Below are 26,651 nucleotides of genomic sequence, written 5' to 3' on the forward strand. Positions count from 1 at the left end.
TCTGAGTTCTTTAGACCTCTCGAGAGCCAGTTCAGCACTGTTACCTTACACAGCCAACTTACAAAGAGCACACAGCAGTGAGTGAACCTTCCTGACGAGGCTCCAAACACATATGCAGCAAAAGAACAGATGAGGTGTGATGACACCAAAGTTTAAAAAAAAAGTTTGTAATTCAAAGGACAGTAAAGGACAGGAGAGTAAAGATGAGGACAAGGGTGTAACTCAGTGGGAGAGCATTTGTCTTGTACACGTAAGATACTAGGCTGCACTAGGGTGGGTGGATGGATGGATAGATGGATGGAATAATAGAACTTGAAAGGGGAGTAAAGAAGATCTAAAGAATGAAAGAAAATATTCATATGTTTGGTAATAGAGTTATTTACAGGCTTAAAAAAAAAAGACTGACTACATAGCAGAAAACTGGACAATAGGCTTTAAAACACAAGTCTCCAAAAAGTCACATATAGATAGATGGTCAAGGAGCTCCAGAAAAGATGCTCTGCACCATGTGTCCATAGGGAAACACGCAAAACCAAACCCACACCTGCCAGGCCAGCTGTCACAGCTCGCAGCAGTCAGTGTTGCAAGCAGTAGAGAATGCAGAGCCCTGTAGGGTGAGTGTGTGTACCTGCACGTCCTACACACTGAGACACTCCCTTCCACAGGAGGCTCACACAGCTCTTGAAATCTGAGAAGCAAAGACTTTAAACACCCAAGAAAACAGAGCCAAGGCCATGTAAGCCACGTGAAGCCTGTGAACATGATTTCCCGTGGGCAGAGACTCCTCAGTGGTAAAGCTGTCGGCAAGCTGCACAGGAGACTCTCTGGTAAAGCGGCTTCCCAGAGTCATCGCCTATGCTAGTGTTGCAGCTGACCTTGAGTTGGCCATGCTCCTGTAAGTAACTCCAACAGCTCATTGGCTCATCAAAGCAGGACTTGAGGACCTGGATGATGAACTCCTTTCTTTCGTCTATTGTTTCCCTCTTTATACAAGGTGAATGGAAATAGATTCTAGAGAAAAAACCATGTGGCCTCCTCAAAAGGTTACAGAGTCACCCCAAGACCCAGTAGTTGTTCTCCTAGGTGCAAGCCCAAGAGAACTGCAGGTACACATGCTTCCTGCAGCTTGCCAGAACACACGGGTAAGAGCCCAAATATCCATCCTCTGGTAAAGGTGTAAACAGACTGAGGTACATCCACAGAGGACTATATTGCTCAGGGAATACCCTCTTTTTTTCCCTTTTCCTCAAACCCTCCAAGAGTCACCTACTGCCTCAGAGATCTGGGTCCCTTTGAGAAAGAGCTGACATATGACATCCTAGGTGGCTCAGTGTCTCCCCACTCTCCCCTCAGGAATTGGCCCCTCAGGTCTGTCCCTGCTTTCTGTTGAGCAAGACTCATCTCCTTAGAAAGTCTTCCCTGACATTACTTCTCCAGGTCACAGTGACTGCTCTTTTCCTCCCAGGGCTCTTTAGTCAGAAAACCCTGGTACTACTTCACCCCAGCTGTGTGATCCGGGGAAAGTCACTCACCTTCGCTGAGACGAAACGTCTGGGCCTGTACCCTGCTCTCTCTTAAGGATATACAACATGAAATCAAATGAGACAGTGTGTGAAGGGTTGGCACACAGCAGTCACTGACTCTGTCACTGTGGACACTGACTGGCCTGAGGAGGAGGAGGAGGAGGAAGAACAGGCTGAGTGAACAGATGGGAAATGGGTGGGGTAGACAGTGCCATATTCTGATAAGTAAACTTATAAATGTGCTGACCTCAGGGTCCTGCAGTCCCTGAGTTTGCCTTGAGCACTCTGAGAGGGTCATTGGAGAGGTTACAGATGCTTCACTGCAGTTCCCACCACTTGGGAGAGGGGGCAGTGTTCTCAGTTGGGGACCACAAATCCTTGTCTCCTTGTGGCCTCTGTCAAAACCTCTATCCTGCCCAGGGATGCATGGCTTTCCTGCAGAGACCACGCCCACTTCCCCAGCCATGTCTGCTGCCCACCATGTTTGGAGTCCTTCACCTCATACAATGTCTGCTCTGATCACATGGCTACTTCAGAGTCCCATCCTCCTAGTATCTGGGAGCAGCCCAGCCCCTCACACATAGCTAGTCACCAAGGGCTCACAGTTGATGGCCTTGCTCAGCACTTCTTTCTAGAGTCACCAGCAGCTTCTCAAATACTTAGGATCAAGCCTCATATGGCAAGAGGCTCTCTACCCTCCCACTTTCTGGCTGGCCTCAGCTCTCTCAGTTTTCCCTTTCATAGCATCCTTCACCTGGCTGAATTTTTCCCAGTTCCCAAACATGCTCACCCTAGCTGGCATTAGGGCCCGTGCATATGCTGATAACCCTGCTGTGGCAAGCCTCCCATCCCTGGCTACTGGACACACCTTCTGCTGGGAGTCCTTCCCTACACCTGGAACTCTGGGCTGGATACCTGTGTTATGGGGTTCCCTCTAGGCATTGCTTCCTCTCCATGAGACAGAACACGGGGCAGATGCTCAGCAAGAAAAGTAAACTCATCAATGCACTGACCTCAGAGGGCCTAAGCAACACAGTGCCAGAAGAGAGCCGAGAACAGAGGTCACGCCTGAACCAGGCACGAATGGCACAGTCCTCAGCTCATGGTGGCCTCCTGCTAGGCTATAACACAAGTCCCAGGCCATCTAAGAAGGCCAGAGAAATGTATCTTCTCACCACAGAACCAGGAAACCTGTAGCAGCAGGAGGCTGGGGAAACCACAAACAGGAGGAAGCCAAACAATACGGTGCTGTGAAGGAGGGCTCAAGTTAGAAAGAAGTTCTACAGTCTATAAATGAAAACCTACCGTAACGGGTCAATGAGTGCATGGGGTGGGGAACTGCCAGGCAGGAAGGGACCAACAACAATAAGATGAAGTGTGAGACAGCACAGGAGAGGGAGGTCTGTTCGCTCGCCCTTGGAGAGTCTCCTGCCTATTGCTGTGGCTGTAGGGCATAGTGGGAGAAAGGAGGTCGCTATAGGGAGCCTGTGGCTCAGTAGTGCTCTATTAAGACAACACTGTGGTGGGGATGAGACAGACAAGGGGAGTCCACCTGCTCTTGGGGTGCTGGGCGGGAGGTGAGCATTGTCAAAAGCAAACTAAACAGGATTAAAACAATGCTTGCAACAAGTTCATATGCCAAGTACTATTGATGTTTATTTTCCTATAAACAAATGAAATGTGGGGAGATGGGCTATTTGACTCCTTGATTGGCAGTGGGCTCTTTCCCAGTGTCCTGGCTACCTTGATCAGAGAACTGTCAATCCAACTACCAGCCCTGGCAGGCACCAAGCACCCCCACAGACACTCTGAGGAAGCTGCAGGATGATTCGTGGCTACAGAAGCTGAGCCCCTTAACATGCAGCTACAGCCTTAATTTGCATCTTCGAGTTTACCAAGCACTTCCCCAGTTACAAGCCTCATGAAGATTATCAGACCTGAACCATTTCCTAGCATACGAGAGAGTGAGAACCTCCCCTGGGTTTTCAGGCTGTGTGACTGGTGTAAACACAATGCTCCATTTACATGATGGTCTGCTGTGATTGGTGCAAACACCTCTCTAGCTATAGAAACAGGCTGCTCAGGTCACTGAAGAGCCACTAAAAATGCCCACTTGAGCCAGGCGTGATGGCGCATGCCTTTAATCCCAGCACCCTGGGAGGCAAAGGCAGATGGATCGATGTGAGTTTGAGTCCAGCCTGGTCTACAGAGTGAGAGTCCAGGACAGCCAAGGCTACACAGAGAAACCCTGTCTTGAAAACCCAAAATAGATAGATAGATAGATAGATAGATAGATAGATAGATAGATGATAGTCTTCATGTGATGCCCCATCTGTGAGGCAGAGAGAGGCAGTTTCCAGCCAGCAGTAGTCCCTACAGCCACAGGGAGGCTCTAAGGTGGAGCTCTGAGGGCAGCCATGGCTTTGGGCATCAAGGGCAGCATAAGAGATGGGGCTACAGCATTAGCAGCAGAGCCTGGAGCTGTACACCACCTGCAAGGGTCTCAGCAGAGCTGCAGTTTGAAGGGACAGTGGGGGTGGCCAATAATAGATGTAGTAGTAGTAGCAGCAACAGGAGTGGTGACCAAGGGTGAAGGGTCTTAGGTATACTGGGCCAGGAGCTATCACACCAGCCACTGACAACAGCTGGGGAATTCCAATACCCTGGGCCCAGGAGGTACAATCCAAGCTGCTGCCACAGGGCTGAGAATTTCCCTACTGTCAGGTTACAGATCGGCGAGGTGCTGCTCCCTGTCCCCAAAGTCAGGCTACCCCCGCTGAAGTTTCTCTCTGTGGCTCAAGCACAGAGAGCTACTGTGAACTTGCATGCAGTTGTCACAGAGTTGAGCTCTCTCCCTGCCCACAGCATCTGCATGCAAGGTCTACCCCTTCCTACTAGCCCAGATCCAAGACAGCCTTGAGTTACCTCATTGGCTTTTAGTAAGCAGTCCAGTTCGACTGCTTTTTAGAACTTACCTCTCACCACACACACCTCCAACCCATGAGAGCCAAAACTCCCTTGTCCTGTGGAACTGAAGGCTCCCCGACCCTTCAAGACTCGATGATGCTGCCCAAGGTACTATGTGACAACCTCCTAATTATCTGGGAGCTGAAGAACTCAAGCATTCTGTCCCTCTCCCTCCAGGCCCCTGGTTATACTGTGTGTGGTGATAGTTTCTCCTAATGTTCTTCCACCTCAAGGCCTTATCATGGCTGCCTGTTGGCTGTCAGCCTCTAACTCTCCTGAGGCACAGTTTCCTCTCAGCTGCCTCTTTCTTTCTCTTTCTTTCCTTCTTTTTTCTTCTTCCTTTTTTCTTCTTTCTTTCTTTCTTTTTTTTTTTATTTTAGGATTTCTGTTTCTTGTATGTGTATGAGTGTTTGTAGCCTGCATACCAGGTGCACGCGGTGTCAAGAAGGCCAGAGAGGCCATGGGATCCCCAGGAACTAGTCACAGGCAGTTGTGACTCCCCACGTGGGTGCTGAGAATTGAACGCAGGTTCCTCAGCAAGAGCAGGAAGTGCTCTTAACCACCACTGACCAATCTCTTCAGCCTCAATCCTGCTATTTGCTTTAAGACGCAACAACCACTTCCTAGGTGTACCCCAGAGCTGTGACCTGACCCCAGCAGGAAAGTAGCACCTGGGTTTCCACCTCCTTCTCTCCCTGCCTGTTTGCTGCTGAGGGGAGCAGAAACTGCCCAAGCCCTGAGCTGAAGGAGCCTCTTCTCATCCACAGTTTCATTCTGTGTAGAGCAGAAGCCCCCCCCCCACCTAGCTGATTGGGAACAGGAAGGGCTTTTTAGGGGGCACCAACTGCCCCTTCCCCCCCCAAGCTCCAGAGTAAACACAAAGAACCAGAGCCGCTGAGTGGTACTTAGCTTTGACCATTGCCTACTATTTGCTCTGGCCTCCTCTGAAGCTAGCAGAGGGAAGATATGAGGAGAAGCTATCTAGGGGTACCCTAGGCACCTTCAAAGGGACCAAGCCCTGCTGGGAGTCAGAAACTTTTGCTTTTCTCCCCTTCTCCTTCTTTTTCTCTCCAAGACAGGGTTTCTCTGTGTAGCCTTGGCTGTCCTGGACTCACTTTGTAGACCAAGCTGGCCTCAAGCTCACAGAGATCCACCTGCCTCTGCCTCCCAGAACGCTGGGATTACAGGCATGTGCCGCTGTGCCTGGCCCCTTCTCTTTCTTTCTGCCTGAGATATGGAAATGAAGGTTAGGGCTACAGGAGCTATCCGTGTTGATGAGGAACCCTTGAAATACATGCAGTTTATGATATGTAGAAGAGCCTCTAGCATTGACCTAGAGTGCCTCCTTCTGGACGTACTACACACAAGGATAGCCCCTAAGTTGTTTAAGCTGCTGGGTTTGAAGTTTTTGTTACTAGACGTCAGACACAGTTCCTAGGAGACACAAAGTCATTTTTGCAAGGTGACTGTGGTGAGTTATGTTTTCCAAAAATGACCACAACAGTATCTCCTACAGGATATTTATGCAATGTGTGCTTGATAATCCTCCTACTGAGCAGTAGAGATTATATTCCGCGCCCTTGAACTTGGGTGGACCTCTATAACTGTCTCCACTAGTGGAGGATGGCGGAAGTGGCTCTATGTGACTTCCAAGCTTGGGTCATAAAAATGGCACGCACTTCCTCCCAGCTTTCTCTTGGGACAATCACTCTTGGCACCCAGCCACTGGCTTGGAAGAAGCCCAGACTTGCCTATTTGGACACCACGAGGAGAGGGCATAGGTAAGTCTGCTGGCCATAGGCCCAGCTGAGGCCCCAGACAGTAGCTACCATCTGCGACCGGATGGATGAGAGAAGGCTGCAGTACCTAGCCATCAAGTTACTACTGATCTTTGAATCTTCTGGATTTGAGCCCCCAAGCACAGATGAGCCTTGGGAAAATCTCTAGAACAGAGGGTCTGAAAGCAAGACGGCATGGGGACTTCACTGAGGGTCTGTGAGCATAGTGGCATGTTACTCCACATCACTGAGTCCTAGATCTACTTGTCCCCTGGTGACGCGCAGGCTGAGACATGAATGAAGAGAAGACACTAGTGATCAAATGGTGGAACCCATGAGCTGATGGAAAGGGAGACACAGAGGCTTCCGGGCATCCCACAGCACTTTAAGGGCGGCCAGAGGCAGAGAGGAAATCTGGAGTGCAAGGGAAGTGTAGAAGGTGGTACCAAGGGGTAGATGGCCAGACACCAGTTCTTCTGTGTTTCAGGACGTCTCCCAGAGGACCTGACAGCAGTCACTCTCTCATTTGCTTCCCATTGGCAGGCTGGTGAGCCTCTGTCCAGAGGAGGGACCCCCGTGAGGAATTATCAGCTTCTACTAGGTGAAAATTTCCAAAGTGGAAAGCCTGTTCCCATGATGCCCCTGTAGATTCTGCACAAAAATACAGCTGTGCAAATTCTATTTATGCTGAGTGACATAAATGTGCCTTCTCCCCACCTCCATCTTCTCTTTTCACAAGTATGAAATCTGTCAGGCTGGAGAAATGGCTTATGGGCAAAGTGCTTGTGGCACAGCCTGAAGTCTAGAATTTGGATCCCTGGAACCCACGTTAAAGCTCAGCAGCTGCCACAGTCACCTGCAATCCCAGCACTTGAGAAGCAGAAGACAACAGATCCCCCAGGGCAAATCAGCTAGCAAGACTAGCCGGAATTGGTAAGCATCAGGTTCAGTGAGAGCCTGTCTCAATAAATAAAAGATGGAAAAATGACTCAACTTTAGGCCTACACACACACATACACACACACATACACACATACATGTGTAATACACACATGTATATAGGTCTCTCTCTCACACGTGCACACACATATACACACACACGTGTAATACACACATGTATATAGGTCTCTCTCATGCGTGCACACACATATACACACACGTGTAATACACACATGTATATAGGTCTCTCTCACATGCACACACACACACATACAGAGACACACACACACAAACACATGCACACACACATTGAGGCCTACTCAAGGGCAAAGTTGGTGATTTTTTTTCATCTCTGTGGCTCCATGCCCTATTTTAGTAACACGACAACCAAAACGCCTATAATATTTCAGAGGGAATGGGGGGGGGCAGAGACTAGGAAGAGGGCATTTGGGGAAAATGAATGAATCCATAGGCAGATAGATTGATCAATGAATGAGGAAGGGAGGGAAGGGTAAATGAATGTGTGGATACATGGATAAGAGAAGAGCCGAGTGGGTGCGTGGATAGATGGGTGGATGGATGAAGGGAAGGGTGGAAAGATAGATGGATGAGAGGAAGGATGGATTGGTGAGTAGATGACCTAGAGGTAGACGGAAGGAGTATTAAGACAGTGGTTAGATGGTTGATAGATAATCGAGTAGCAAGTGAACAGCGGTGAAAGGCTGTATGGTATTTGGTGCTGTGGAGATGAGAGGGAGATGAGTAGCCAAAGCCATCTTGCTGGGTAGGATACTGATGGACACGCAGGACGGGGGAAGCTTTGGTGACTGGGCTCCTAGAAGGACAGAAGACCTTTGCTGTCAGGGGCCAGCAAACCAATGCTGTAGGCTTTGTGGACCAATCGGTCTTTAAAGGTGCACACACTCCTCTGTCTTTCTTCACAAGCATTCAAAAATACAAAACCAATTCCCATCAACAGACTTCAGAACCAAGTAGCAGGAATCAACCTGGATGACTTGACTTTGCGCCCACGCGCCTCACCAGCTCTACTGACCTTCTGTCAAGCATGAGGATGAATCTCAAGCCTGAAAAACAGAAGCGCCCGCCACCCACTACAGCATGATGGCCTCGGGGACCTTTCCATCAAGATAGAAAGTTCTGAGGGAGAACTCGCCAACCTTGGCAAGCGAGATGGTCCCCTGGGTTGGGGTGCTGCATCCTGAAGTCTGTGGTCTAGTTTGAGAGCAGCATCCCTGGCTTGGAGCCATGTGGTGAGGCTTCTGCCACCTCTGTTGACACAGATAAATGCTCAGCAGCACCGTTCCAGAAAACAGCATCTGAACTGTGATTTACTGGCTCTCCCCTGGCCAGGGTGGCACTGTGGATTGCCAGCAGCTTTAGTCTCTCTTCATCTGGCAGGAAACACTGCAAACCTCCATAGATGTCTCATAAAGAAAAAATCTCCCAGCCAGTGTGAGGCTGCCAGTCAGGAGCAGGAGAGGGGGCCAGAATTCAGGTCTCCGTTTTTCTATGCCCCGCAGAGTCACCTTTTTAGGAGTGAAGGGGGAAGGGCTGGGCTACTTCAGCCCTGGGGACTTCAGGCTTAATAACACACAGAACTGGAATCCCAAACAGCTGTCCATGCTAAACCAGAGGACTGTTTTGTTCCCTACCCAGAGACCCAGCTGCTCCCTAATCGCACAGGGACACCACAGCCGCATGGCATCTAACTGGTTCACCCAGAGGCCTGGCTTGGTGCAGGACACCAGGAGAGGGTTCTCTGCTCCAAGGAATAAATCATACATGAGAATAGTTGACTGGGTGTTAAGAAACCCATGTCTGCCTTGGATCCATCACTATGTGACTTGGGCCCAGTCACTTCCTGCAAGCTTACGTTTCACTACCTGCCAAATGCCCACAGTGGCTGCTGATGGCTCTGACATTCTATGAACTGAACAGATGAAGCCATGCATTCAAGAATCAAGGCAGAACTGCTGTGGGGCTGTGAATCCTCAGACACTTGGGAGAGCTTCCACAGGGTCTATACACCCAGGTCCCTCGTCTTTGCTCTGTGTGCCCTTCCCTGTGACTTGACCTGAATCGAAGCCACCTCCTCAGGGTAGCCTGCCCAGATTCTCCAAAACAACTGTCATTCCCCTGCACTCTTAATGATTTCCTCTTGCATTTGTCACCAGCGAGCTCCTAGGGAGGAGGAGACCAGGGTGACTAAGAAAGCCCCTTGACTCCTGGAACAATGGTCGCTGTGCAGACACATCATGATCCATACAAGGACACAAATATAAGGCACATACATGGAGTTTGGGCGTGGCTTAGTGGTAGACTGCTCACCTGGCATGCTGCAAGACCTAGGTTCCATCCCCAACACCACAGAAACAAACAAACACACACACACACACACACACACACACACACACACACACACACACACACACAAAACGCCTTGAATTTACCCATCCATCCTCAAACTCCCTCCCAGCGCCCTCTCACAAAGCCCCCGCCCAGGCAGGGAGGGGGCCTTCCCAGTACATCCATCAGCAGGCTAGGATTCCCTGAAAAGCCTGGCCCAGAGCCTGAGCCACCAAGCCCATTAATATAGTCACCCAGGTCTGCTCCCTGATTTCTGCCTCTCAGAGTTCAGCCCTGTAAAGGGACAATTAGTTAAGAGACAATCAAAGTGACAAACTCACCAGGCTTAAGTGCTGCAGCATCTGCACGTATCTGTGGAAGCAAAGAGGCACGGGGCTGCATTAATTGCTGCATTCTGGACAAGCTGGGAGGGGCAAGGCTTTGTGTATAAGCCCACAGGCAGCTGCTGGGCCACTCACGCTTTCTCTGAAGACAGCAGCTCCTGAGCGATGACAAGGGCTCTGGACTGTCCTTCAACCTGGAGGGGGCGGGGGGAAAGTGATAAACAGGGTTAGTAGTTGAAAGGACAGCCCTGAAAGTAACTGTGCTGTTAAGAGGTGGATCTGAGTGTTTGCCACAACCAGTGTGACCTTCAGCAAATGGCTCATCTTCACTGAACCTTGGTTTCCTCATCTATGCATGTGGGTGTGAAGAGTGTCTACCCAGAAGGCTGCAGGACAAGTGCCCTGCATGGCGCCTGACACAGCGCATAGGAAATATCCCTGTGATGGTGCCATGAGCTTGGCTCCAGCTCCCTGTCCTATCAGCCCTGATGACCTGTTGTATCTGTACCAGGGAGTCCTCTTTTGCTCCCCTTGCACACACTGTTCCAATGAGGGATCTTTCTTCGTTCTCCTGCCTAGCTCCCAGCCACACTTAAGAGTCAATCATAGTAGCTGGACACAGCCATGCACACCTACAAGCCCGACACTCATGAGACAGAGGCAGGAGGATCATGAGCTCCAAACCAGTCTGGGTTGCAATAATGAGACCCTGACTCAACAAGCTAAGGGCTAGGGTACGTCTCTGAGTTCCACTCCCAGTGCCTCAGAGGAAAAAAAACAAAACAAAACAAAAACAGACGCAACGATTCTGCCATGGTTTCACCTCCTGCGTGGAGTTTCCTCAGATGCCTAAGCTGCCCCCTTCTCAAGAGTGTGCTTTCTGGGCACCCTCTTCCTATGCCTGCTATCCACAAGAGATGGTTCTGTCTCCCCTGAAAGGACCCATAAACTCCACCTCTGACCAGTGCTTGACATACAGTGGTTCCTCTGTGAAAGAATGAACAGGCGAGCCAGCACCTGGTGATGGGTGCCCATCCTCTCTGTGGCTGACCTCAGCCACGCCTCAGCTTTTGTACCTACAGGATGTAGGAATACACTGACTGGCCACAAACAGGAGCTATGGGTGGGGGCAGTTGCTAGGGACTTCTGCCACCAGCAGCTCCACCATCTGGTCCAAACCTGATGCCTACCAGACATGGTTGACATGGCTGTCATCAGGTACAGAGGCAAAAAAAAAAAAAAAAAAAAAAAAAGAAGAAGAAGAAGTAGAGAGTGTGTGTGTGTGTCACACAGGTGTGGCTGGGGACAGGTGGCCCAGAAGGGGTAGAGCCAGGACATTGGTTCCGATTTTGGCTTCACAGCTGTACAATTCTCTACAAGTGCCTTTCTGGGAATAAGCCTTAATTTCCCCCTTGCAGACAAAGCAACCTATAAATGCCCTCAGATGCTAAACCTTGTGTGTTTCTAACCCCAAGCAGCACTTGTTGGGAAACTGGAGGCCTCCGGACAGCAGGCATAACATGTGGTTAACACACAGCTCTAGAGTCCAGCTGCTTCCTGCCTCTGCCTCTCCCTCGTTGAACAGAGCATTGCATTTCTTTGGGCTTCAATTTCTTCTCTGTAAAATGCTCATCGTAATGCCAGCCTCTAAAAAACATCCACACTGTGGGGTTTCAGCAAGCGTGCATGCCTCCATCTTTCAACTGAAATACAGAGAAAAGCCTGCCAGTCTCACACATTTGTCCTTCTGATGATGCCCTTCTGACTCTTTGCACACACTTTCCCCCTCTTCTTGCAATGCCCTTCCCTACATCTTCTCATCCTACTTTCTGACGCATTCAGGACTGTCTACTGGTCACACCTTCGAGTAGCATCTATGAGCACCTGTATCTTTTCCTTTTCCCCATTTCTGTCACAAAACACCTGACAAAGGCAGCCGAAGAAGGAAGGGCTTATTTGGGCTCGCAGCTCAGCGAGTCAGTCCATTGTGGCAGGGAGAGAGAGAGAGAGAGAGGCCGGTGCTGACGTTCAGCTCACTTTCTCCTTTTCACTCAGTCCAATATGTCAGACCATGGGGTAATTAATGCCTCCTGTAACTAGGGTGGGTCTTCCCAACTCAGTGAGCCTAACCCAGAAAGGCCTTTATAGGCATGCCCTGAAGTTTGTCTCTAGGTGACTCTAGACCCTGTCACGTTGACAGCATAACCATTACAGTCCCAGAAGTCTTTCTCTACATTTGGGTCATGGAGTTGGGTTTTGCCATAGGCACTTTCCTATGTGTCTTAGGATAATCTTCGGCACGCACGGCTCCTGTCTGCAGGATAACAACAACACCCCATTCCCAGTGATACCCAAAATATCTTCAGACACTGCCAGGCAGACGTCCCGTGCTGATAAAATCGGATACAGTGTCTGGCATGGATTAGGCGCCAAATAAACAGTCTTTCCCCAGCTGCCGGTCCCTAATGACTTCCTGAGAGTTTAAGTCCCTACGGCCATCTTACCAGGGCAGAGGCTGGCCTAGGTCAGTTTCTGTTCTGTAGCATACTGTAGTCCAGCTGGAGTGTGAAGACAGGAGAGAGAGAGAGAGAGAGAGAGAGAGAGAGAGAGAGAGAGAGAGAGAGAGAGAGAGAGAGAGACAAGAGGCCTAGGGAGGCCTCTGGCCCTTGCTCACCTCCTCACTCTTTTGGGAGCCAAACCAACTCACACCCCATCTGTGTCTGCAAGAGCACAAGGCAGAGACTCTAACAGAATCCAGTAGGTGGAAAAGCCTCACAAGGGAAGATGCATATGTCCAGGGCAGCCCTTAGCAGCCTAAGGAACACATGGGAATGCGTCCACAGACAGAGGTATTTTGTAGGTATTCTGTAAAGCTGCCTGTCCCCTTATAAAATAAAGACAGGAGTCAAAATGATCTCAGTCTCCCTCAGGTCAGTAATTCACCTGTCACACAGTGTTGAGCATCACTGCTCTGGTGTTAGAAGACCTGGGTTCAAATCCTGGGCCCTGTCCTTGGACCTGTGGGTGTTATTTCTCCTTGCTGAGCCTCAATTGTCAAGAGAGACAACAACATCTACTTAATGGCATAACAGCTCCCAGGAAGGGACACTTAGGAACTGCTAAGCACAGCTGTGACCTCTGTGTACTCATTAGCTCCCTAAATCCAGCTACTTCAATTGTTTTTTTTTTTCATATGTGGAAATGGAGGCACAGATGAAACTTATTTTTTGCATAGCCAAGATTCCATCTAGGTCCAGCTCGGGTGTCTAAGCACTGGGAAGGAGCCATCATGGCTAAGCACACCTGTTTCCCTGACACCCAGGCTCTGTCTAATAAGCCCACTGTAAGTCCACTATGCTGCTGAGTCAGCGTGTACTTAGGCCAGGTGTGGAAGCAAATACCTGTCATCCCAGTCAGAGGAAGAACATCACTTGAGTTGGGGCCAGCCTGGGAAACATAGTGAGACCCTGTCTCCAAACAAAACTGAGCAAAATAAATGCTTTGGATGTCCCAATAAGCCCACTGTAGCCAAAATATCCCAGGTCAGCCCACTACATTGTAAGTGGGGGGGGGCCATCTGCACTCAGTGAACTGTACATTCCTGGACTCGTGTTCCTATGTGGCACCTGCCTGGGGCCAGCATTCCAGGGCTAGCCAGGCTTGTCCCCGTAGACTCAGCTCCTTCTATTCCCTGACCCTCAGGGCAGCCACCATAGAGGAGTGAAGAGGCTGGTGCCTGGTTCTTCCCCAAGGCTGTGAGTGGCCATGTGACTATGGGGCAGCTGGTCACATGCCTTGGTTGCCTCACCTGGAAAACAGGGTGTGCACCTCTCATTGCAAGGACATAGTGATGGATGGGAGAAGTTGCCCTCTTCCCAGACTTTTGAAGTTGTCGTCATCACCATTGTTAGGATCTCAGAGCTTGGGGGGGGACAGACTGCTGGGAGAGCCCTTAAACGGTCAGCTCTGCACGTCCCTACTGCCAGGCGGGCAGGCTTGGGGTGGGACACACAGGCCACTCTGCCTTCATGATGATGGATGTGTCTTCACTGGGGAGGCCTGCCAGGCTCAGTGGCCCAGGTTCTCCTACGAAGCCTGCTCCTGGGTGGGGCCCAACTGGGCCATTTAACACAGATGTTTACTTAACCAGGAAGTGAACTTGGAGGCTGAAGGCAGTGGCCAGAGTCATGCTTCTGGGAACAGGGCTCCTCCCAGGAGCATGGGGTTGGGGCATGAGGGCCTGCACATGGGATTGCTCAGATCCACATTGTGAGCGCTGACATCAGGCAGCTGCCTGCTCCTTTCCGGGGCTGTCCCCAGGCCCAGCCGGTCCTACCCTTTCTCTGCTCCCCCTAGACAATTCAGCTGTTTTCAAGCTCAGCTACTCACGGTCAATCCTTCCTTCAGGGACTCTCACTAAACGGCAGGTCGTAGGGAGCGTCCAGAGTGCTGGCTCTGTCTCCATGCCTCAGTTTCCCTAAATGTCAGAGCAGGGAGCTCTAAGAGCCCGGGTCAGGGCGGGGGGAGGGTGTCTCCTTTTCCTAACCTGGCATCTGTGGGAGTCTGGAAGCCTCCCTGAACTTGGTTGTGACTATAACTGCAACAAGTAAGAGCAGAGGGAACCAGGAGGGGCCAGCCATCTTTCCCTCAGCCAGACGCAACCCGCACTGTATAAGATGTAAGGCCAGCCACTCTTCTCAGTTCTGTTCACTTGACTCACAGAATAGGCAGTGTGGCCTTTTATGTCAATAAGTTGGGAGCTCTGTTATTTTTAAGTGAATTGTACGATGGATTTTTTTTTGAAACATGGTCTGACGTAGCTGAAGGTGACACTGAACTTCTGATCTTCCTGCCACCACCTTCCCAGTGCTAGGATTACAGGCATGTGCCAGGCATGCCTGGTTTATGTGGCACTAGGAATCACACTTACGGCCTCAAGCATCCTAGGAAAATGCTCTACCAACTGGGCCCCGCACTAAGCCATGTAAATGCTCTCAGGTTTACCCTGTGATGTGTAAACAAAGATGAGAAATGTCTTGTTATTATTAAGATGGAGGTGCTATGCCAGAGGCTGTCCCCACAGGAATGGCATAAGGCACAAATGGACACGTCCTTCGAGAGAGTGCAGAGTTTTGAGAGGCAGGCCTGATCGGCACTGCATTGTGACAGAAGCCAGGGAGCCCCACCTGGGTTCTGTTTCCTGAGGATGGCCCAGGTATGCCCAGAAACAACACTCACTTCCTCTCAGTATCCAATCCCAAGGACCCCAAGATGCCAACATTAAGACCCAGCAAAGAGGGCACCTGCCTGAACTTCCTCATGACAAACTGTTCAGGTGCATGGCTGCCCACAGCATAAGCCACACGCAGAGCAGGAAGGGTGCGTGTCTGTGGACATCGCACAGGTCTTCAGCGAGTGGAGGGTCTGTCATAGAGCTGCGGAAATGTTCTGAGGGCATGTCTGATGAGAGGCAGCTAGATGATTCCAGGGGTCTCTGTCCCCAAATTCCAGAACTCCTGCTCTGGGACAACATAATCTCCCCCCTGAGATTTCAGTGTCACTAGGAAATTGAGAGATATGCTAGGGAAATGGCTTGCTGATCATCCCCACCATCACTGTCACCAATGATTCTGGTGTCACATGGAGAGGAGTGGGGATGTTGAAGAGGAGCAACTGTCTGCAGGACAATGAAGGAGAGGGGGCAGCAGGGACACATGGCTTCCTGGGATCCAGTGGGGGGGGGGGCAGCCTGAACACTGAGCGGGAGCTCTGGCTCTGGCTGCAGTGTGTGCTGGACCCGCAGTGACAAAGTGTCATCTTGAAACTCCATGCCCAAGGTAGTGAGGTAGTGACCTCTCTTTGCTCCTAATGTTACCTCTGACCTGGCCCCGAAGTGAGCCCTGGTGGGCTTCAGTTTCTTCTCGGGATACATGGGACTCTGGTGTCATTGATTCCTACACCTACCAAGCAGAAGCTGCCTTCCTCTTCTTCACTCAGACCCTAGAAACTGCCTTCCACTGGCTGCATGTACAGCAATACAAGATGCTGTGTGTAGGTGGAATCCTGCAGGGTGACTCCCTGTGTCTGACTTCTTCACTTAGCAAAATATCTTCTGGTGCCATTCAGTCCTAGAAATGGCAGGATCTCCTTCTTAAGGGCCAAATACTATTCCTCTGGTGTGTGTGTGTGTGTGTGTGTGTGTGTGTGTGTGTGTGTGTGTGTGTACACAACTTGTGGGAGACAATTTTCTTTTTCCACCATGTAGGACCCAGGAATCAAACTCGGCTGTCAGGCTTGACAGCAAGTGCCTTTACCTGCTGAACTATACTGCTGGCCCCATAATCCATTGTGTTCTCTCTCTCTCTCTCTCTCTCTCTCTCTCTCTCTCTCTCTCTCTCTCTCTCTCTCTGTATCTCATATTTTCTGTACCCATTCATCATAGACAGACACTAAGAAGGCAGATCTCATGTTAAATGTTCTTAGCATGATTATAAAATTCGAGTTTGTTATGCCCTTTCCAATGTGCTGCCTTCTGGAATCCTAGGGCAGAAGCTATGAGTAACTTGCAAGTTGTCCTTCTGGCAGCAGGAGGAGCCAGCTCACAGCTCTGTCTTGTCCCCGCATCTCACTTTGGCTCTAGAAGGTTCATCATGACTTCAAAAGCCAGTAGGTATCTGGACTGCATGACTTTCTCCTGTCATCTCCTACCTCATGCAGATTCTCCGTCACCTTTCCATGCATGCTGGCTAGTTCTACATCAACTTGACACAAGGAAGAGTCATTTAGAAAGACGGAACCTCAACTGAGAGCTGAGAGAAAAAAAAATCCCCACCAGACTGGCCTGTAGGCAAGCCTGAGGTGCATTTTCTTAATTAATAAGCAACATGAGAAGGCACAGCTCACTGGAGGTGGTATCACCCCTGGGCTGGCTAAGAAAGCAGGCTGAGAACGCTACTGGAAACAAGCCAGTAAGCAGGATCCCTCCATGGCCTCTGTATTAGCTTCTACCTCCAGGTTCCTACCTCCAAGTTCCTGCCTTGAGTTTCTGCCCTGTTGTCCCTGGGTGGTGGACTATAAGCTATAAGCTGAAATAAACCCTTTCCTCTCCAAGTTGCTTTTGGTTGGTGTTTTCCCACAGCAATAGAAATCCTATGACCTCACGGAAGCATGACAAAATATCTTACAAGGACAGCTCTGTCACCCTAACCCCTGCTCCTGTGCCACCTGCAACCCCAACCTGAGCCTCAAACACCTCCCCAGCTATGTGTGGCTCACACACACACAGCACCAGGGCTGCCTCAAGCTATCCTTCCCCGCAGACAGCCATTGTTGGGTTGGGAGACACACCACACAGACAAGTTAGTAAGATGGGCACACCAAGTTTAGCTTAAAGGTTATCCCTGGAGCTGGGAAAGCCCATTAGCATCTCCAGTGGCATCGCACAGAGCAGAGGGTGATGCCGAGGCCAACCTTTGGTGAATGCACAAGGAGAGTGGGCGTCACGTGCTATCTGCCTTGGGCCTGGGATGGAGACTCGGATGCTGGTTGTCTAACACTCAGGGACTGTGAGTGTTTCCTATGTACACTGGATACTAAGCAGAGCCCTGCACAACAGCAGAAAGGAGGGAGCAAAGGGGCCTGTGACCTGAGATCAATCAAACAGCTGGGGCCACTAGGTAGTGTACCCTCAGCATCCTTGTACCTGATTACATGTCCTATTTGCCTTTAAGCTGAACACTGGTTTGTGACACTCAGGCACCCCGGGTTCCTCCAGACGCCATGAGTCCTCCTGGGCCCACAAAACTAAGCTCTGAGTTTACATCTTCTCCGTTGCCTACACTATTTCAGAGGGTCCCTGATGCGATAGCATGGACCCCAGCCATAGTAAGTTCCTGGGAGCCAAGAGATCCCAGCCTTAGCAACACTGGATGGAAGGGGTTCTCCGGTGTCTTTCTTCTATTAGCCTGCCATGCGCAGAGGTGAGCCTTCATCAAGTGCAGGGATGGAAGCTAATATATTCAGTTACTCATCTGTGTGTCTGAACATAGCAACTGCTTTGTAAGTACCAGCCCATGTGCCCTCCTGGGGCTGCTCAAACAGGGAGAGGCCAAACTCACACAAGTGAGCAGAGATACAAGGACACAATTCCGGGATCAGGAAATGGGCAGGAATGTTGCGGCAAGAACAGCAGGAGGTGACGTTCAGCACAGAGGGCAGAACGTGGAGGAAATGGCAAGTGCAAAGGTCCTGGGGTGACTTAAGGGCAGGCAGCATTTGCTTGTGTATCCTCACTGTGCCTGCTCTAAGGCTGGGTACTGCCTGACTTTATTTGGTACGTGGCTGAGATAAAGTGATTTTAAAAAACCCTTTACCATTCACATCAGAAACACCAGAGAAAGGGAGAGCTGGTGGGGAGTGGGTGAGCTCAGTCTGTGTTGTGTCTCCGTATCTGCTGACCTAGAAGGCTGAAGCTGTGATGTTAAGGGCACAGGAAGCAAGAAGGAACTGGGAAGGGGCCAGGACTTGGGAAATGTCCCATATACAGAGGAGACAAAGAGGGGCAGCTGGAAAAATGAAAGGGGAAGAGACAGAGATAGCGCCAGTCAAGCTTACGGTGGAAGACCTCCCATGGCTGGGACCACCAGCGCTGGGGCTGGCACTGTGTACATGGAGACAAGGCCTGGATCATATGAGGTGAGGATGTACAGAGAGATGTGGAGGCCAAGGAGATGGGTGGGTATACACGAGGGCTTTGGGAAGATCCTTTCTCCTGGGCCTCTCTTTCCCCAGCACCATGTGTCTCTGGCCACGCCTCCCCACAGGCCTCTCTCAGCATGTGGAACTCAGATGACCCTTCATCAGGAAGGAAACGGGAATCTTCTGCACTGTGGGTGGGGATGTAAGAAGGCACAAAAAACAAAACAAAACAAAACAAAACAAAAACAAACAAAAAACAAAAACCAAAAAAACCTATGAAAACTCAAAACAGAATTGTCACATAGCGGAGCAGCCCTGTTTCTGGATAAAGACACTGTGTGACACTGGGGCTATGAGGGACAGCCTCACTGTTCACAGTTGGGCCAGAAGGCAGAGGCCTCCCATTGTATAGATGGAAGATAGTCTGGCTAGACAGCAGCATATCATTCACCCATGAAAAGAAGGGACCCCTACCACATGGATGGACCTTGTGAAAAAACAAAACAAAACAAAACAAAACCAGGCTAGAGCCGGGTGTGGTGGCACACGCCTTTAATCTCAGCACTCGGGAGGCAGAGGCAGGCAGATCTGTGAGTTCAAGGCCAGCCTGGTTTACAAACAGTTTCAGGAGCCGGTACCACACAGAGAAACCCTGTCTTGAAAAGCAAAACAACCAACCAAACAAACAACAACAAAAAGCCAGGCTAGTAGTGCCAAGAGGCAACACCATCTACTCCTCACATTCACGGAGACAAAAGCGGTAGAGCGTGTGCCAGAGGGTGGGGGAGGGGAGCGTAATGACTGTGGAGCATCTGCTTAGGGAGATGGAGAGGTTCTGCAGATGGGTGGTGGAGAAGACTTCCCAGACTGGGTGTGCTCCATACCACTCAACTGTACAGGCTGAGGAGGCTAAGCCCGGGCAAATACAGCTCAGAAGGAAGGATTTGCCTAGCATGTGCGAGGCTCTGGGTTTAGTCCCCAGCAACACACACGCATACACACACACACACACACACACACACACACGGTTGTGCATTTAATTTAAATTAAATAGCAACTTAATGCAATCAAAGCCATGCGTTGTGCATCTTGACATAACATTTTCCCGAAATTGAAAGAAGGAAAAAAATAAGTATCAGGCTTCCCTCTCTTCCTTGAACTCCCCAAATCTCTACCCAGGAGCCCCTGTCCCGGTAGCATGGCTCCTGCGTCACAGAACTAAGCAGTCTGGGAAACGCCTCCAGGCTACCCACCAGTCAGCCCGCAGCAGGGTGCTGGCACCCAGCAAGTGCAGAGCACTCGTTAAGCGTGTTGTGGTTACAGAAGAGAAGTATGGACACTGAGAAGGGGCAAACGGGACAATACGCATCAGTAAAGTACCCAGCAGATGCACCCTTGAGCTCCAGGCCTGTGTGAGGACTTACGGGAAAACACCAGGGTTCAGCTGGCCATGAGTTTGGGGGAGGGGCAAAGGTGACAGTGCAAGTGGAAGAAGGGCTGAGGCCAAGCTCAGTCTGGCGGGAAATGTGGCGTGGGCAGGAGAGCACCTGAAGGGCCAACGCTAGGCAACCTTTCTGCTGGTAGGGTATGGCTGGGAGAGACCTAGCCTTCAGGGAGGTGTGGCTAGGTGGAGCCTGTGGGGAGGAGGTGCAGGGAGGAGGCAGGAGGAGGTGCCGGCTCCTGGCTGAGCGCTGGTCTCCCGGGAGCTGGTATTTTGCCTGAAAAGTCCCTGTTAGCCGGCAAAGCGCACTCATTGTTGGGCAGGCGGGGGTTGCGCCAGCCTGTGGCCTCTGAATGCCTTTTACAGCAGAGCTATTTTTAAGTCCTTCTCGCTTTTCCTTTCTTCCTCACTCTTCCTTTCCTTCAAACTGCACCCTTTGTGTATCTGAGTAGGAGAGGGTGAGGCCAGACACAGGGGTGGACCTGGCTTCCTGTTCTGTTCCTTCTCCCAAATTTCAGGGAAGGGTAGAACTCACTGTTGTACCCCCAAACTTCCTGCTCACTTCCCTTCAGAGGTAGTCAGGGCTGGGAAGCCTGCTCCTGTCTTCCCTCCTGCATAAGGCTACACAGGTATGAAGCTGGGGTTGGGGAAATCTCTGCTTGTGGAGCCAGAAGATTCTCTGACCTAGGGGAGCACAGGGGACAGGGAACAAGGGATCCCTCCCTGGACTCCCTACCCCACCAGCACTATGAAGATGTCCCACTTGGAGACTTTACAGCCTGTCACCAGCCACAAGGCCTTGGGCCTTTGGGAACTTGAAGCCAGGCCAGAGTGGGTTGCCTAGCCTCTGTGGGCAAAGTAGCAGCACACGTGGAAACCACGCACATTCTGAGCTCCTAAGAGCTTCCCTGGAGGGAAGTTTTTTTTTTTTTTTTTTTTTTTTTTTTTTTTTTTTTTTTTGTCTGTGATGTTGGGGCTGGTACCTAGGGCCTCAAGCATAGGAGACACATACCATCCTGCTCTCGGGTATAAGGAGGTGAAAGAGCACCTTGGGATCCTAACAATTCGATGCAGTTTCTGTAAAAGTAACGATGCAAATCAAACAGTACACGCTATGCCCGGTCATGGTGATCTTCATGGAAGAACCGAGGAACAGTTCTACAAGAGTGTGTTCTGTGAGAGTGGGTGAGGGGTTTGGCTGAGGACGTCCAGACGTCTACTCCTGTCTGTCGTTCAGCTGGCAAGTGGGAGACCTGGGTTTGAACCAACTCTTGGTCGTATGTTACCCTGCTTCTTGCCTTTGAGTGCCCCTGAATTCCCAAGACCTTAGGACTTCACTGCTCCACAGAGGTGCCAATCAGGCCAGCCCCTCTGTCTTCCTCTCTTCCTCCTGTGCCTCTCCTCCTGCCCCTCTCCTCCCCTGTTCCTCTCCCCTCTCCTGTCCTTCTTTCCTCCTGCCCCTTGGATTCAGAAGACAACTGCATCTCTGTCCCTGCAGTGGCCTCTGTCCATACACTCACATCTGTCTTGTTTGACCCTCCCATGACCCAGCAACACTCTCATCTTAGAGATGGGGGAGCTGATGGGACAAGGTGACACAGCCGGAGGAGCACCATGTATCCTTGGTGGCAGCCACTAGTTGCAAATTCCTGCCATTGGTCTCCTTTTGCTTCCTGATCCCACACCACCAGGGATGCCCAGGAAAGCCAAAAGCCTCTCTAGTGGGTACCAGCAATGTAGGGTTCTCTTTCCTTCCAGCAAGAAGTCAGGATTCTTTCAAGGGGAAGAAGGTGTGGAGGGAAAAAAAAATACAAAGCAGCCAGACCCCTGTGTGGGTCCCCAAGCCTTCCAACTACCCTGGGTTAGTGATTTAATCACTCTGAGCCTGTGTCTTCAACTGTGGGGTAGAGGTGGCAAAGCCAGTTATGAATCTCTGGGGCTTCATTGCTACTCAGCAGCAGAAGGGAGGGGTGGAGATGGGGCAGGGACAGAGGGAGAACTAGGAAGGACCAGAGGGCTGGGAGGGCTGCTGAGAGCCAGGCTGATGGAGGGGAAAGCAGGAAGGCCTGAGCAAAAGCATCAGGGCAGGAGGAGGCAGGGGCAGGCAGGACAGGGCAGGAGGAGGCAGGACAGTGCAGGAGGAGGTAGGGGCAGGCAGGACAGTGCAGGAGGAGGTAGGGGCAGGCAGGACAGTGCAGGAGGAGGTAGGGGCAGGCAGGACAGGGCAGGAGGAGGCAGGACAGTGCAGGAGGAGGTAGGGGCAGGCAGGATAGGGCAGGAGGAGGTAGGGGCAGGCAGGACAGGGCATGAGGAGGTAGGGGCAGGCAGGACAGGGCATGAGGAGGTAGGGGCAGGCAGGACAGGGCATGAGGAGGTAGGGGTAGGCAGGACAGGGCAGGAGGAAGTAGGGCAGGGGCAATAGGAGGCATGGAAGGGGCAGGGCAGGGGCAGGAGGAGGCAGGGTGAGGAACAGGTAGGCAGAGCAGGGCTGTGAAACAGTATGGATGGCTCCTTTTGGGGGTCTTTCACTTGTTGGTAACTTTCGGGAAACAATATTCAGAGACACAAGCTGAGTTTTAAAAGAAGCCAAAGTGCGACTACAAAACGAAACACAGTTCACTTCCCAGAAGCTTGGTGACAGCCAGGTCCCAGCCCAGCTTCCACAGCCACTGGGAGAGCCTGAACTGCATTCGGAGGGGACATGAGGAGAAAGGAGAGACAGACTTGGGAAGGGCTTCTGGGGAAGGTGGCCAGACAATGGCCATGGCTCCTGCAGATGTCCAAGGTGGAAACCACCTGGTTCTTGGGGGACATGGGCAGACTGAAGTGTGGCAATAAGTCGGAGGTGCAGCCACTGCGAGCACCCAGTGGGAAGTGGCTCTGCTTCCATCTACACTGATGTGCCAAGGCACGAATAGCTCCACTCTCTATCAGGACCAGGGCCATTCTGTGCCTCTTCCAAACAGCTTTTACATCACGTCCCCTTGCCCTAGGCCAGCTGCTCAGGGAGACAAAAACCAGCGAGCATCCCAGACTCTGTTTTCAGTCAACAACATTCTCTTGATGCGCACCTCACAGATGAGGAAACCAAGGCCTAAACACACTAGAATCTGAGGCTGTCCTGACGCAGAGCACGCAGCTCCACCCCGTACCACCCACAAAGACCGTGGGAAACCCCAAACTTCTTCCAGCAGGAAGTGTCTCCCACCCCACTTCTGAAAGCCACAGCCACTGCCGAGTGACTGAGGGGTGGCTGCAGCGAGAGGTGGGGTGTGGTTTCTCCAGTTCCTTCCACCTCCATTTCTCTGCCCCCAGATCCTTCCCCAGCCCCTCACCCGGAAGGTGCCCTACCTTGTGTGTGAGGCTGGGATCTCGCGAAGCGCTGTCTTCCTCCTCTGAGCTGCCCTGTTCTTCCTCGGATGTGAGGTCCTCTCCGGGGGCCGCCGAGATGGGACAGACCTTGTAGGGCTCCGTGTAGGCGCTAGGCAGAGCAAGAGAGTGAGAGAGGTAGGGGAGAGTTAGAGCTGCTTTTCTGGCCCCTCTTCACAATAGAGGGTGACCCAGTGCACACTCCCTTCCCCACCCTGGCCACAGCAACTCCCTTTTCAGTACATGAGACAAGCCAGGCTCTCTGTGGCCCTGGTCTTACACATGCTAAGACAACCCCAGGTCCCCGTCAGGTCCAGGCGGGCTAAAGCATTGAGGGAAGACCAAAGCAACTTAGCCCAAGCTCAACTGAGGCTTCCTCCCAACATGTGAGACCTTTCTCTTCTTCATTTTAAAATGTTGGGTGTGGGCTTCTTCTTTTGAACCATGACAGTGGGCAGTGTCTCTTGCTACAGGCTTCCTGCTAAGGCACAGGAAATGAGACCCCCGACCAGGTCTGCTGCACAGTGGAGTCTCTCTGCACCTGCCTTCCTGTCTATTGTGGAACTGTGGGTGTCGGTGGTGACAGAAAGCATGCACAGCAATGTGGGTGATCCCAGGGACCTGCCTTCCAGAGCCACCTTGGCAAGTGTGTAACCATTTGTCTCTATGCCACAAGCAGATGGCAGGGAGTCTGGGGGACTCCCTTTTATGACCACTGGTCATAAATAGTGAGGGCAGAAGTGGTCCCCTGAGCTTCTGGTCTCTCATCAAGGAGCATAGGTAAATACCAGGCCTTTTGTAGAACATACTGGGGAAGAGAAAAAAACGTTCCCAGCCAGCTTTGAAGGCATCAAACTCCTCCCACATCCAGTTCTGCACACGTTCCTTGAGTCCACTGGCACCTTCATCACAGTGCCTGTGGCCCAGACCACCTCCTGCCTCCATGTCTAGGGTGAGAGGGACCTTGAAATCCATTTTAGTCATGTGGCCCTTTTGCTAGAAACTCTTTGCAAGCATTCGGACATCATCTAGATTGCCTCTCACAGCTCGGCCTGTCCCTCATGACCATGCTGGTTAAAAGAGCGGGAAGATCTGTAGTGGTGGCTGGGGCAGTGGATAAAGTGCCTGTCATACAAGCATGAAGACCCAAGCTCTCATGCTCAGCACACAGGCAAAACCTGAGCATAGTAGCATGCGCCTATACCCCAACACTGAAAAGACGGGATGGTGGCCAAGATAGGACCCCTCCTGGAGCTCACTGGCCACCAGCCTGGCTGAATGAACAAGTTTTTTGAGTTTGGTTTTGGTTTTTTGGTTTGTTGTTGTTTGTTTGTTTGGTTGGTTTTTGTTTTGTTTTGCTTTGTTTTGTTTTTCAAGACAGGGTCTCTTTGTGTAGCATTAGCTGTCCTGGACTCTCTTTGTAGACCAGGCTAGCCTCAAACTCACAGGGATCTGTCTGCCTCTGCCTCCCGAGTGCTGGGATCAAAGGCGTGCGCCACCACTCCCAGCATGAATGAACAAGTTTTATGTCTAGTGAAAGAGCCTATGTTGAAAAGGAACTAGGGTGGAGAACAACAGAGGAAAACCCAGGGGCCAAGGGGGTGGCACACACTTTTAGTCGCAGGACTCAGGAGGCAGAGGCAGGTGAATCTTTGAGTTGAAGACCATCCCAGTCTACAGAGCAAGTTCTGGGCCAGCTAGGGCTACACAGTGAGGCCCTATGTGAAAAAAAAATGGAAAGAAGACACCTTTATTGAGTTTTGGCTTCCACACACATGCACATACACACACACACACATGAGCACATACCTACAGGAACATGATAACACACGAGAAAGCATGTGGAATGTACACCTGCCTGCTTGGCTGGACCGCTCGCTCTATCACTTCAAGCGGGTTACTCCCTTCTGTGTCCTGACTTTTTCTATTTTCACCCATAAAATGGGTGGGAAGTGATGCAGGGATCCAGGAGTGGTCCGGGCTTTCTGGGGACTGATGAAGAAACTGCACAAAGGCCCTCAGCAGGGTGGTGAGGACACTTGCTACATGTTAGCATGCTGTCCCCACAGCCTGGCAGCAGCAGATGGATGCATTACTCAGCGTAACTTACTGGAATAAAGAAACCACTGCGTGCCCATCCTTTGCATTGGCTGGCCTCTCATTTGCTCTCTCCAGGGGGCTCAGAAGCAATAAGGATGCCCCCATCTCTATAGTAACTCAATCCTGGGTGAGACAGTCAGGTAGCTAGGTCAAGTTCAGTGACCAAGAGGCCTGGAACCCAAACATCAGGAAGAGGGAAGAGGGAACCCATACTTAGGTGAGTCGATCTTGGTGAGTCAGCCTCAACTATCCGCTAAATTGGAAGTGCCAAGGAGACTCGCAACATACACTGTTGGTGGCATCTGAGGCCTTCCAGAGAGGATCAGCAAAGGGCTAGAACCACCACGAAAATGGGTAACACCATCATTGGGGCTGGCAGCCTGGGGGACAAAGTGGGAGTTCTTGGCCAGCCTGGGGAATTCTCTGTCTCTGCTTCATGGACATCAGGAGCTTCCCCCTCCTCCCTGGCCGCCCCCGACCCTCCGCTTCCATGACAGACTGAAACCATCTAAAGGCATGAGTCACGGTCAACCTTTCTTCCATAGAGGTGTTTCTGTCAGGGGTTTCATGACAGCTACGCAAAGCTGACCAATACACACAACTTGTTTCTAGTCTGTCAGGCTGGGGTCAGCGGGCACCTTTGGGTCACATAAGAGCACCAGGGCAAAGATGGCCACTTTCTAGCATGTGTGTGTGTGGGGGGTGCGGTCCTTCTTAGCCTGTGAAGAGCTACCTTTAACTTCCACTAAGCCGTGTTCTCCCTCTGCATCCATTTTAGGCTTAAAGATAGCATGAAAAGCTACCCTAGAGCCTGTTACCTTAACTGACCCGCCAAACGAGCCCGGGGGCCTTTCCAGCCGCCTGCAGTTGTAAAAAGGCCATGTCTCTTCTGTGGCTGGGCCTTGCGCTGTCCAACTCGGACCATTAGCTTCCATCTCTAACAGCACAGTCTAAAGGGCCTCATAACTTATCAGAGAAGGCACTGTCTCTTGGGAGCTGCTAGGCAAGCTTGAGCCCACAGTCCGTCCATCCCAGCTGCAGTTAGACATCTGTGGCCAAGGCCAGAATGTGCACCTCTTCTGGCCAGCCTGTTAGGGACAGGATGGGGATGAGCTGGAGCCCTCTG

The 26,651-nt window shown here is 51.2% G+C and overlaps 1 protein-coding gene across 4 annotated transcripts in view; it reads right to left on the minus strand.

Moving 5' to 3' along the window:
- Nucleotides 1-26,651, minus strand: part of FGD5 (FYVE, RhoGEF and PH domain containing 5) — a 97,640-nt gene that overhangs the window by 33,966 nt on the left and 37,023 nt on the right. For all 4 annotated transcript variants that reach the window (XM_084764932.1, XM_084764935.1, XM_084764934.1 and 1 more), the window contains exons 3-5: nucleotides 23,408-23,537; nucleotides 10,054-10,112; nucleotides 9,916-9,946 (exon numbers count right to left, since the gene is read on the minus strand). In XM_084764932.1, the coding sequence (XP_084621058.1) occupies nucleotides 9,916-9,946; nucleotides 10,054-10,112; nucleotides 23,408-23,537 (220 nt within the window). The remainder of the gene's footprint in view (nucleotides 1-9,915; nucleotides 9,947-10,053; nucleotides 10,113-23,407; nucleotides 23,538-26,651) is intronic.

The sequence above is a fragment of the Acomys minous genome (genome assembly GCF_964271855.1).
Source record: "Acomys minous genome assembly, chromosome: 17".
NCBI lineage: Eukaryota > Metazoa > Chordata > Mammalia > Rodentia > Muridae > Acomys > Acomys minous.